This window comes from Varanus komodoensis, unplaced genomic scaffold (assembly GCF_004798865.1).
Source record: "Varanus komodoensis strain SLA01 unplaced genomic scaffold, ASM479886v1 scaffold50, whole genome shotgun sequence".
Classification (NCBI taxonomy): Eukaryota; Metazoa; Chordata; class Lepidosauria; order Squamata; family Varanidae; genus Varanus; species Varanus komodoensis.
The window spans coordinates 5504343-5516435 of NW_025336088.1; the positions used below are offsets into that span (position 1 = coordinate 5504343).

Consider the following 12093-nt stretch of genomic DNA (forward strand, 5'->3'; position numbering starts at 1 on the left):
CATTGTGAATTGGATACCACAATTAATACCGTTCCATTAAAGGGGCATCCAGAGCACCGTCTGGTCTAGTTTTGCTGGATGAGCTTCAGTTTTTGAGGCCTGAGGATGTGCACACGGTACTTGGTCAGGTTTGGCCTACCGCCTGTATGCTTGATTCTTGTCCATCATGACTTATTGTGAAAACTAAGGAACGGGCTTGTGCCTGGTCTGGGAGGCTGTAAATGCCTCCTTGAAAGGGGGAATGCTGCCAGCCTCTTTAAAAGAGGCTGTGATTAAGCCACTCCTAAATAAAATCCAACTTGGACCCAGAAGAGTTTGATAACTACAGGCCTGTTGCCGCATTCCCTTCCTGGGCAAGGTGCCTGAGCGGGTGGTGGCTGAGCAGCTCCAACCACTCTTGGATGAAATGGGCTATCTAGCTCAATTTTAGCTGGGCTTCAGGTTTTGGATTGGAAACTGCCTTGGTGATCCTTTGGGATGACCTTTGCCAGCAGAAAGAAAATTGCTTGTTGTCAAGCGAAAGACTGTTGATTCTCCTTTACCTTTCAGCAGCTTTCCATACCATCAGCCATGGTATCCTCCTGGATGGCCTGGCTGGGTTAGGAGTAGGAGGTAACGCATCATGATGGTTCTGCTCCTACTTGACTGACCGATTCCAGAAGGTGGTGCTGGGGGATCATTGCTCTGAGCTAAGGCAGTTATGCCGTGGAGTTCTGCAGGGCTCCATTTTATCCCCCTTGCTTTTCAACATCTACATGAAACTGCTGGGGAGGTTATCTGGAGGTTCGGGCTGAGGTGGCATCAATAGGCAGATGAAACTCAGCCTTTTCATCAAACCCAGGTGAGACAGTAGCTGTTCTGAATCAGTGCCTGGGTTCAGTAATGGACTGGATGAGGGCCAATGAACAGAGACTCGATCCAGACAAGGTGGCGGCGATGTTGGTGGCCGGGTTGTCTGGGAGTTATCCAACCTGTTCTGGATGGGGTCACGCTCCCCTTGAAGGACAAGGGTCATAGTCTGAGGGTGCTCCTGGATCCAGAATTGCTGCTTGAGTCTCAAGTGGACTCAGCAGCACGGAACATCTTCTATCAGTTCAGGCTGATATATCAACTATGGTCCTATCTGGACAGGCCTAGCCTTGCTACAATAATCCATGCTTTGGTAACCTCTCATTTTGGGTTGCTGTAATGCACTGTATGGAGGCTGCCTTTGAAAATGGTCTGGAAACTTCAACAGATTCAAAATAGGGCAGCAAGGCTGTTAATAGGGACTGTCTTTCAAAACCATATTCTGCCAGTCCTCTTTCTGTTGCACTGGCTCCCAGTTGAAATACAAACCCAGTCAAAAGTGCTGGTATCAACATTTAAATCCCTAAATAGCTTTGGGTCAGGTTATCCAAAGAAACACCTTGTCCCTTATTTACCTACCTGGACCCTAAGATCTTCTTCTGGGGTTCTTCTCTGGGAGGCCCTTCCGAAGGACGTAAAGAGGGTGGCCTCCAGGAGAAGGGCCTTTCTGGTTGTGGCACCCCAGCTCTGAAATGAGCTCTCCAAAGAGGTGCACCTGGCGCCTACTCTCTACTCTTTTTGGCACCAGGCTAAAACCTTTTTATTTGCCCAGCATTTTAATAGTTAACTCCTTAATTTTAGTTTGTGTATTATATTTTTTGTACTACTGCTATACTGCTGTACCAGCTCGATTGCAACTGCTGTGGTTTTATTGGTTTTACTATTTATTGTTTTATGGTTGCATTGTTTTATATGTTGTTCTCCTCATTTATATGTTTCTCTTCATTTATAAGTTTAAGGAGCCTTGGGTGGTATAAAAATAAAATAAGTAAATATTTAAATAAGCAAGCTGCTCTGGTCAGCCCAGAGTAGCCTTTCAGCCAGACCATACTACATCCATCATTCCCAGATCCCGGAGACAGAAACCCCCCATCTCCAATGTATATGACCTGGCTGATGTTCTCTGTATGCTAGACACTACAGTCCAGGTGCCTAAATATTAGGCATCTCCTAAAATCCATCTCAATGCTGGGGATGAATGAATGATCACTGGACAGTCAGCAGGCAAAAGACAAGTGATTTCTCACAAATCTCCACCTGGCCAAGTGGGGAGTGACCAGAGAAGACAGAAAGTGTAGAGGTGTGTATCTTCCAACAAGGGTGCTAGGAGCAAGTGAGGGTACCTGAGGCAGACCCAGGAAAGATTGCCCAAGATTTCTCTGGTTCAGGTGCCCAGGTGTGGTTTTTCCCTAGCCAAGGGGGAAGACCTGATAGAAGGAAAGAGCCTTGCTACAAACATCAAAGAACCAGGCAGACAGTTTAGCACCATCTCCTCATTGTTTTGTGCCTTTGACTCTTTGAACCATTCATTCCTTTGCTCTCAGAAACTGACCACTTATTGCTTTCCCTTTTTCCATTCTGTACTTTACCTGAGTTCTTAATATACCTTTTATCCTGTTCTCACCCAAATCCAGATTGTGCACTTTCATCCCCAAGTGTGGAGGCTCATGAGAGCTATGCCACATTTTTGGTTGCGCTCCACATGCTGAGCGCAAGCTGGCTGTGCTCCCTGAAGGACATCAGCGGGCTGCAAAGAAGCCCAACACGCACGATCCCAGTGGGATCCTTGGCCAGTTGTTCCCAAGGGACAAGCATGCTTGGAAGCAAGGAGACTGGGTTGCTTTACTCCCAGTGGTAGCAGCTAGTGCCAGACCTTGTGACCTCCGATGGGGTTTCCTGCTGGCACCAGGTCACCACGAGTGCCAGTGTCGGTTTCTCTTGCAATGGAAAGAGCCTGGCACAGGGGTTGGGATGGAGGGGAAAAGCTTTATGCCCATGGCAGGTGCGGAAGGGTTAAATACAGTCCTGAGTAGACCCTCCAGCAGCTGCTATCTGTAGCTCAAAAAGAATTGTTGTTGTTAGTCGCAAAGTCGAGCCCAGCCCATCACGACTCCATGGACAACATTCCCCCATGCTCTCCTGTCCTCCTCCATCCCTCGGAGTCCACCCAAGCTCACACTGACAAGCTCACACCCACTGCCCCAGTGACTCCATCCAGCCACCTCATCCTCTGCCATCCCCTTCTTCTTTTGCCATCTATTGTTCCCAGCATTAGGCTCTTCTCCAGGGAGTCCTTCCTTCTCATTAGGTGGCCCAAGTATTTGAGTTTCATCTTCAGTATCTGGCCTTCTACAGAGCAGTCAGGGTTGATCTCCTCTAGGACTGACCGGTTTGATCTCTTCAAAAAGAATAAAAAGGCCAATTTGATTTCATGCCAAATGCTCGACTCAGTGTCAGTCACTGTTCAGTCTCAAGTGCGCTGCTCAAGCCATGCGGTACAAGAAAAGTCAACTCTGCAACGAAACACCAGGATGGGCAACTTGTGGCCCTCCTGAAGCTTTGGGCTCCAACTCCCATGATCCTGCACCATTGACTCTGCAGAGAAGGGCTGATGGGAGTTGCAGGGCCACAAGTTGGCCACCCTGAACCCAAAAGAGGGGTGGGCTTGGGGCATGGGCTGTGCTTGACGAGGGATCTCTTCACCCCCTTCCAGTAGCTCAGCCTGCCCACTGCTTTCATATTTAGACTCAGGTTGTGACTCCAGACCTCCAGGACTGGGAGGCCAAGGTCCACCTTCTTCCAGCTTTGCCACCTGGCACATGGCAGGCGGTACGTGAGGCCTGAGGCATCTCCAGCACCCTTTCCTCCCACATAACTCGCAGCTGTTGTAAATGCAGCACGCGGCCAGTAGTAAATCACCAACATCATAATAGCGTCTGCTTAGCGCTCCTAGCTTGGAGTGGAGTGAAAAACAAACAATTTCTTCTAACATAATATTGATCCCACCTTCCTGAAACAGTTACAAGCTGAAGGCTGATCATTTTAAATGCTCTCCAGTCTCTACCTCTTTTCCCCTCATATGTGGCATTCATTTGAATCATGGCTCCGGAGATTCTATCCAGTCTTTTGAACAGAGAGCAAGACTGCCTCTGGGCATGTGCAGAACACATTCCTCATTGATTAATTGCATCAGTCAGAGTGACTGTACACGTCTGGCTTTATCCAAGCTTGTGCCAAGATGGTGCCAAGCTTGGAAGCAGGGCCTTAGGGCTAGAACAGCCTTCCCCAACCTGGAAATATGTGCATTTCCATTCTTATCACTCCGTGCTGTCTGGGAATGATGGGAATTGAGTCCACATAGCTGCCAGTGATCAGGTTGGAGAAGGCTGTGTTTTGGCTGACACAACTCTTTGGGCCTTGTCTCAGCTTGTCCTTGTCTGGACCAGATTTGGAGTGTTGCGGTTTAAAATAGCTTTGCTCAGTCACGCTCTCCTTTCTTTCTCCAGGTGTGGAGCAGAACCACAATCCTGCATTGCCCTCTCCTCCCCGAGCCCAATGTTTTGCTCCCTGCACAACACCTTCTTTCCTCACTACCACGTCAGCCAAACTGGACACATCAGCACTGGAACAGACCCACGCAGGCCGGAGCCTTTCCGACAGCAGCCTTCCCTTTTCCTTCCTCGATAAAGAGCTGACAACATCTGCCTCCAGCCATGGTGGGCTTCCAAAGCAGCAGGATGCGACCACCCTCACTGGTGGGTACTGCCAGGAGAACAAGCTCAAGCGTGCCGCTTGGCGAATCAGGCGGCAGGTCCTGGGTCTACCTCCACTGCAGTCCTTTTCTCTCTGGAAATCCTGAGAGCAGTGGCGCCGCTAGGGCTGGACCAACAGGGCTCAGGTGTGGGGACCCACCGCCTGCACAGCCCCCAAATGACCCCCAGCAGGCCGTGAAGGCTGTCTACAGAGGAAAGAACTTTTGTGGTGGGAGACCTTCGAGGCTGCAAGCACACAGAAGCATTTCCTCTTCGAACACGTCATCTGAGGAACAGCGAGCTGAACTAAGCACAGCCACTGCAGCGGTGAGAAGACTCCTTGCAGCTCGGGTACCCTCTTTCCTTGCACCCGCCCCGAGGCAGTGTCTGATTAGTCCAGCTGTCTGCTGCTCAGAAGACTTGTTCCAAGGGGGAAAAAAAATACATACCTGAATTTAAAATGGCGGGCAGCTGCAAGGTGGACCAGACACCCGCTTAATTTTGGTGTCCATACTGGTGGGCTGCCATCACTACCATCATGGCTGCTTTTCCTGCTGCTGCCATCCAAGAAGTCAATACAAAAAGGAAGGAAGGACAGACGGACGGATGAACGAACCCTGGGCAGGGAAAGCAGCTGGGTGAGGAGGCCCTGGAAAGCCACCTCTGCTGGCGAGCTTTCGTTCTGTGGGAAGATATCTATAAAATATCATTCTCTTCAGCCTCCTCCAGTTAAAATTCCTAGTGTCCTCAGGAAGCCACCATGGACAATTGAAACTGTCCATGGCAATTAATACAATTAATTAGGGGCAATTAATGCATATGGTGTACTGCTGTAGTACAGATACACCCTAAACAATCATTCTTAAAACACCACCTATTTTACCCTGAATTAATGCAAAGAAGGTAACTAAGTATGCCTATCCATCGCTATGAGAGTGCAATTCCATGCATATTTACTCCCACAGACTTCAGTGGGATTTGCTCCCAGATAAATATGTATAGGATTGCAAATTTAATTATTAGCACAGATTAAAATCCCATTTATAATCATGTACTGAAGAATTAAAGATCCAGTCTGTTACCTATTCTCTATGTATTTATTCATCCTCCTCTTTAGGGGAAAAGGTACCTAGACAAATAATTAAAAACAGCCAAATTAAAACCAGGAATGAATACAAATATATCAAAATTTGAAACAGCAGAACATCAAACATAAATCCTTAATTCAGGTCCAGCAAGATTAAGAGAGCCTTAAAAGAAAAACAAATGAAGGGACTGAGAAAATAAACAGGCCATTGTCTGGCGCTGAAAAGTTGATAACATTGGTGCCAGGTGTGCATCCGCAGGGAGGGTGATGCCACCAAAGAATCCCTCTCTTAAAATGCCTTGGAAGAAAGGGAGATTTAGAAAGGGCCAGGCAGGTTCATGGAGAACAAGATATCCTTAGTTGTAGAGGGCTTTGAAGATCAAGTGCAGCACTTTAAATTGTGCCTGGAAACCGATAACTGCCTTACTTGAAGTAAGAAAGGACAGCGTGGTCTGAAAAGGAGAGCAGGGCAACTGGGAATGAAAGCCAACACCAACACCCTTGAATAAATGGAAGTACATTTTCTGTGAACATCTCACATTTAGCCGTGCTTCCTAAGTTTCCAGTCATTTTCTTATATTTTCTCAGTTATTCTTACAGAGATTAGATAAGCTGGTATAATTCTCTTTACAGGAATTAGGCCAGTGAAAGATAAGCTGGTATTATTGGGCAAGTTCACACAACCATGGCAAATAAGTTAGGCAGTGTGGGTGGTTTGTAGAAAAGCCACAGTGCACCTGGCAGACCGTCAAACTTATTATGGGTTGTTTTTCCCCTCTTTCAGCCTCCCCACTTTTTCCAGCCAGTGTCTCAGGATCCTGCCTGGCAGAACACCTCTTGTCTCCCCGTCCCTGCTCCAACGGCTAGTCCTTTTCAGTTGCAAGGATTATTTTTCTCGGGGACCCCTGTTCCACTGCCAGTGATAGCGGCTCTACCTTACAGCGACCATCACTGCTTCGCTGTCCTTTTACTGGGAAGAGAAAACCACAGAAATGTGTGCAATTTAGTTTGCATTTTTTTTCCAATGGGGGTTCTTCGCCGTTCCTCAAGTGCACACTTATGAAAGACTAATGGCTTGGCTGTCAAAATGCAGTGGGCAACATCTGTGGACATTCAGCAAGTGAGACTGCATATAAGTTGCCCTGTGCATACTTGACAGCTATCAATTGGTGAACTGTTAACTGGAAAGAAAAACAATGACGTGTTTTTCCCCCCTCAAAGTGAATGCCTCTCTCACTTTCAAGTGCTCTTTCCTAGTTTTTCATGTTGCTCTGATTGCTCTTATTCGCTTTCACAATTTCCACACCTCTATCACAGTTAGGTACCATGAAAAGGGGAGAACTACATCTCAGCTCTTTTTGTGAGCATCTTTTGACAGCTATCAGGAGAAAGGATTATTTCAAATTTGAAGGCAGGGAGGTTTTGGGGGGCGGGAAAGGAAATTTATGCAACTTTCATAACCATAAGAAGTGGTCTGACTTCAGATAACATGACAGCCAACTATGGCTTAGTTATCCACACTGGGTTGCCAATGTCATGCAAACTCAGTCATTTTTTATGTTGCTAATTGGACTGAGATAACAGTAACTAGCTTAAAGTTCACGTGTGATTTGAGCCAGGCACTTCCTGGTTCACAGCCTCCACATGTAGCATCTATGCCATGCAAGCTGTCTCAGGGAAAGGGCCACATTGCATCATCTACAAACAAGGAAGTGAAATTGTTTGTTTATGGCAATGAAGGGGGCAGCCCCAAGGTCTAGGTCCCTTTCTTATTTGGCCTATATGCCAACCAAGAATCACGAACCCTAAATCAATACCCATAGACACCCGCAAGGGCAATTCCCATTCCCTTGGGAATTTTTTTCCTGTCAGGGGCCACTTTATCTCATAGGCAGGGCTGGCATCAAACACAGGCACAGCTGGGTATCGGCTGAGGGATGCAACCTGGCAGGGACCCACCAGCGAGGCAGGAGGTGCTCCTCTTTTCCACCACAGCAGCCTCCTGGCTCACCTGCCCCAGACAGCAGTGGTGGTGAGGAGGAGAAGCTGCAGGTGCCCCTGCCCCCTTGCTCCCCATTTCTCCACCTGTCAAGCAAGCCACTGGCAGCCTTGATGAGAGGGGACAGCAGTAGCAGCTGGGGGCAAGGATGGTGAGAAGGGAGACTCTCTGAGGAAGGGGCCCTCCAAAACCTGGAGCCGCACTGCTTGTGGGAGACCATGTGGCAGTGATCAGCAGGGCCAAACGGAAAGTGGGCGAGCCTTTTCGTCGTCGTGCCCTTCACTTTCCTCTGTCGTTCCTTCCTGCCCAGCAAGCTGTCAGGAAAGGAGCCTACTGCCCCGGCCAGAAACTTGCACTGATTTCATGCAGAAAGCTTTTGGAATTAGGCTGCGGTCCTCATGAAACGGACCTAGGATGACACGTTGGGCACTCCTGCTATACAGCAAGGCGTCAGAGAAAGAAACAACAAACAGATAAAACAACCATGAAAAACCAAACTTGCAGCTAGACAAGATCCAGCCAACTGGAACATTTGTAAACGACACTGGTTGCCATTTCCCGAGCGCAGCCACATTGTTAATAGCAGCCAAGACAGCAAAGGGTAATTCCTTAAGCACTAATGCATCTATTGTGGCCCAAGAATTAAGGCCCATGACTTCTGCCACATATTTAAACATGGTAAACATATTTTAACGAGATTTTTCCTAGTGTTGACTGATTTCGAAGCTGCAGTCCCCGAACTTGCATGGAACGAAGCTTTATTCCACTCAGGGAGGCTTGCTTCCTGGAAGATGTGATTATGTTTGGTTGGATCATGTCCAAGGTAGGGAGGAAAGGAAGCAGTAGCAATTGAAGTTTCAAATGCTTGGAGCCAGACTGAGTTACACTGGGAGTCGACCCATTGAAATCAATCAGACTGAAGCTAGTCAGGATTTCGGTCTGAGAGGCTTGCTAGGAAAGGCAATTCCATCCTGTCCACCAATATGGAATTCCCCAGAATGGCTTCCTCCAATTCCAGCAACTGGGGCAGTCCTCAGCCTTATAAGCCAACTCACCATTCCCTGTAGCAAAGGCTTAGACAGGCCCCAGATGCCAAGAAGAGGCTCCGCAAGCACAGGCCTGCAGTCCTGCAGATGACAGTGCGCCACTCCCAGTAAACGGAGTTGGTTTGTTTGCAGTTGGGTTGAGATTGCCAACATTTGATTAAAAGAACAGTCCAGGATCTTGTGCCTGCATGGAGCTAATAGCAAAGGCTTTTGTTTGCCCTTGCGGCTTGTGCTGGCTGGCCCAGTGGGCTGGAGTAGAGCCTGCTTTTGACTTCGAGTGTGTGCGGTGGGGGAAAATCAGCTGCCTGGAAGTATCTTCCCCCGCCTCCAATTGCTGCTGCTTTGGTCTTTTATGTTGATCTTCTGCAGCCCGAATGGCTCTGGCTCATCAGATCCTGGGGAGAGCGGCTGAAGGAACCACAGGCACGGTTCCACCCAAATCTGCCATAATTTAATTTAATTTAATTTAATTTAATTTAATTTAATTTAATCCCAGGTATCTAGTCTTTCCCTCTTCTGCCGGATGGCCTGTCAGGTTGCCTTTGTTTGAGGAATGTTATCATGCCCCACCACCCTTCACTGAAATCTTTCCTTCTCAAGCCTAAACATAACCAGTTTTTTCAACCTTTGTAGTGAAAGCCATGGAGGGGTAGAGGATTGGACTGAGACTCAGGAGTCCTGGGTTCTACCCCACATTTGGCCATGGAATGTCTTTCAGCCAATCAGTGACTCTCAGCCTAACCTACCTCACAGGGTTGTTGTGAGGATGAACTAGAGAAGAAAAGGACTGTGTAAGCCATCTTGGCTTCCTTGCAGGAGGAAAAAAGCAGGATATAAATTTAATAATGAAAATAGTAAAATAAAAGACTAAGGGTAGTGCTCAGAAATGGGCAAAGGATGCCTTTCTGCGATTTTTTGGGAAGTTTAAGTTCGCTGAGTGTTCTTTATCAAACACAGGTGGGGGTTCAATAGTAGGGTACTGCAGCCAGGTGACGCATCTTTACCATTGGGACACAGAATCCATTCCCTGGAGGCAACCCTATTTGGTTTACACACATTCACAACTAAATGCTGTATTCCTCCAAACAGCTTTCCCAGTGGGTGCCCTCCAGATGCTCTGCATTTACAGGTCCCCAAATTCCTGGCCAGCATTGGCCATGTCCAGGATGCCAGGCTGGGGAACACAGCCTTAAAGCAAGATTGTATGGCCACTGTATTAGAGGCCACTGCTAATAGATTTTGCACTCACGAACTGAGTCTGGAGACGGAATAACAGCTTGCAAGAGAGCTGGAAACGTTTCCAGGGATGCACGGCATTCAGATACATTTATTCTGTGCCACTGTTGCCTCTCGCTAAGCGGGTTTTGGAAAGCAGTAACAGAAAACCTGCTGGCCGCATTTATCGGCCAAGAAGCTGGAAAATCTCTCGCTGGAGCGGCGGTCCCGCATCTAAACCACCACAAAGCTCTGGCACCGCAGCCTTCTCTCTGTGTGAACCTCAATTCCGTTCCCTCGGTATTTGGCTACCTCTGGCCTCCAGGGGGCAGCAGAGTTCCTTCGCCGGGAAAAAGCAAAGGGCAAACCAAGAAACTTAACATTACAGCTCTTGTACCTGCAATGTAGACCAAGACTTTCAAAACCGGGTATGTGTGAGCTTTCGCATGCCCTCCCTCTCCAGCTTTAGCACTTTCAAAGAGCGGACAGGATTTAGGAGCTGTGTTTGTTGGGCGATAATAGCAAGGTTGAGGGTGATAATAGCAGTGATGAAAAGATAACCAAACAACAGTGAAAAATGTGAAAGATTGCAAAATCCTTATACTACATATTACTTTTATTAGGCCAACTCATGCAAGTTGATGATGAGTTCTCAAAAGCTTGCACATTTTTATGTTCTTTGAGTTGCTGGCCTAATACAGGTATTGTACTGGATGGATTTTGGAATACTATAATGTGTAGCATTTGTATAGTAAGAGGAATAGCTTCTAGTGCTTTTCTCACATTATCAGAATGGTACAAAACATGTATTTCTGATGAATGCCTTGACCTTGCTGTACTTCCAGTGGCTCTCCTGAAAGGCATTTGCCTGGCAGCCCTCCACAAAAGATGGGCGTCTGAGCAGGTGGATTCCAAAAATGCTTGTTCGCCTTTCATTTTTATAGGCTGAGCCAACCTGAACATTGTTTTAAGTGGAACAGGACATAAATCACTCAAAAGCATACCCAGACAGAAACACTGAGCACTGGGTGAGGGCTCCTGTTGGTACACGCACCAGCAGTGCAAGGGAATTATCCTTTGTATTAGCAACAGCAACGCTGCATTTTTATTTTTGTACCATCAAGTCAGATGAGTTCTGGAGAACACAAAAGCTTGCACAATTTTGTAACATTTTGGCTGATCACAATAAAAATAGCACTCAATTGTGGATAAATAGTCTAGTCCATCTCAGGAGCTAAAATGCCTTGCTTTTGATACCTTATGACAGTACAGTGTGCATTTTTTTTCTTGAAAAATGCTCAGGTTGTGTATAAGCACCAGAGGAAGGAGAATTCTTCATCTGTTGTTTGAACACCGGCTTGATTTCTTTAAAGGAAACATACAAAGCATCTCCATGTTTTATTGACGTATCCTATTGCAGTGGTTTACATCCTGCTGAAGATGTGAGCAATTGAGATGGTAGAAAGAGCATCCCACCCCCCACAATACTATGGCAGCCCCCAATGCCCTGAAAATGCTACGGAGGTGGGAGGTGGGCCCTGCTGAATATGGCACGGTGCAGCAGCCTGAAAGTGTCTGAAAGCATTCAAGAATCCCCTAATTCCTCATACCCCATTCAGCACTGGAAGGGGGGTAAAACAGTTGCTGTGGGTCCACATTCACCAGTCAGGGTGCACCCTGATCCTAAATCTGGATTTAGCAAGTAATTCCCCCACTAGCCCGCAAAAGAGCATTGTGGCAGGGGAGCTTTGCTTTCTTAATTTTGGGTATTTATTAAAGGTACACAATCAGTTCAAGTGTGGCAGCGTTACCTGCTGTTAAAATATGCTGGTGTGCTGTGCTGAACTGTGCCCTGTCACAGACTCTCAGCCTATCCTACCTCACAGAGTTGTTGCTGTGAAGATAAAATTGATCTGAGAAAGCCCTCTTGGGTTCCCCACAAGTGAGAAGAGGCAGAATATAGATGCAATGTAATATAATAAGAAATATTACAGCATAATACTGGTAGAATATTTCAAGAGTTATAGGCCTTTTTTCCTGTCCGAACATGCAGAGAAGAGTGTTTTATCCAGTGTGACTTATCTCCAAGTAACTCTCTCTCTCTCTCTCTCTCTCTCTCTATATATATATATATATAGAGAGAGA

The 12093-nt window shown here is 47.1% G+C and overlaps 1 protein-coding gene across 1 annotated transcript in view; it reads left to right on the forward strand.

Annotated features, from left to right (window-relative positions):
• Positions 1 to 3668: 3668 nt before the first annotated feature.
• Positions 3669 to 12093, forward strand: part of HAP1 (huntingtin associated protein 1) — a 44800-nt gene continuing 36375 nt past the window's right edge. Inside the window, exons 1-2 of the mRNA XM_044447007.1 lie at positions 3669 to 3678; positions 4356 to 4604. Of these exons, the coding sequence (XP_044302942.1) occupies positions 3669 to 3678; positions 4356 to 4604 (259 nt within the window). The remainder of the gene's footprint in view (positions 3679 to 4355; positions 4605 to 12093) is intronic.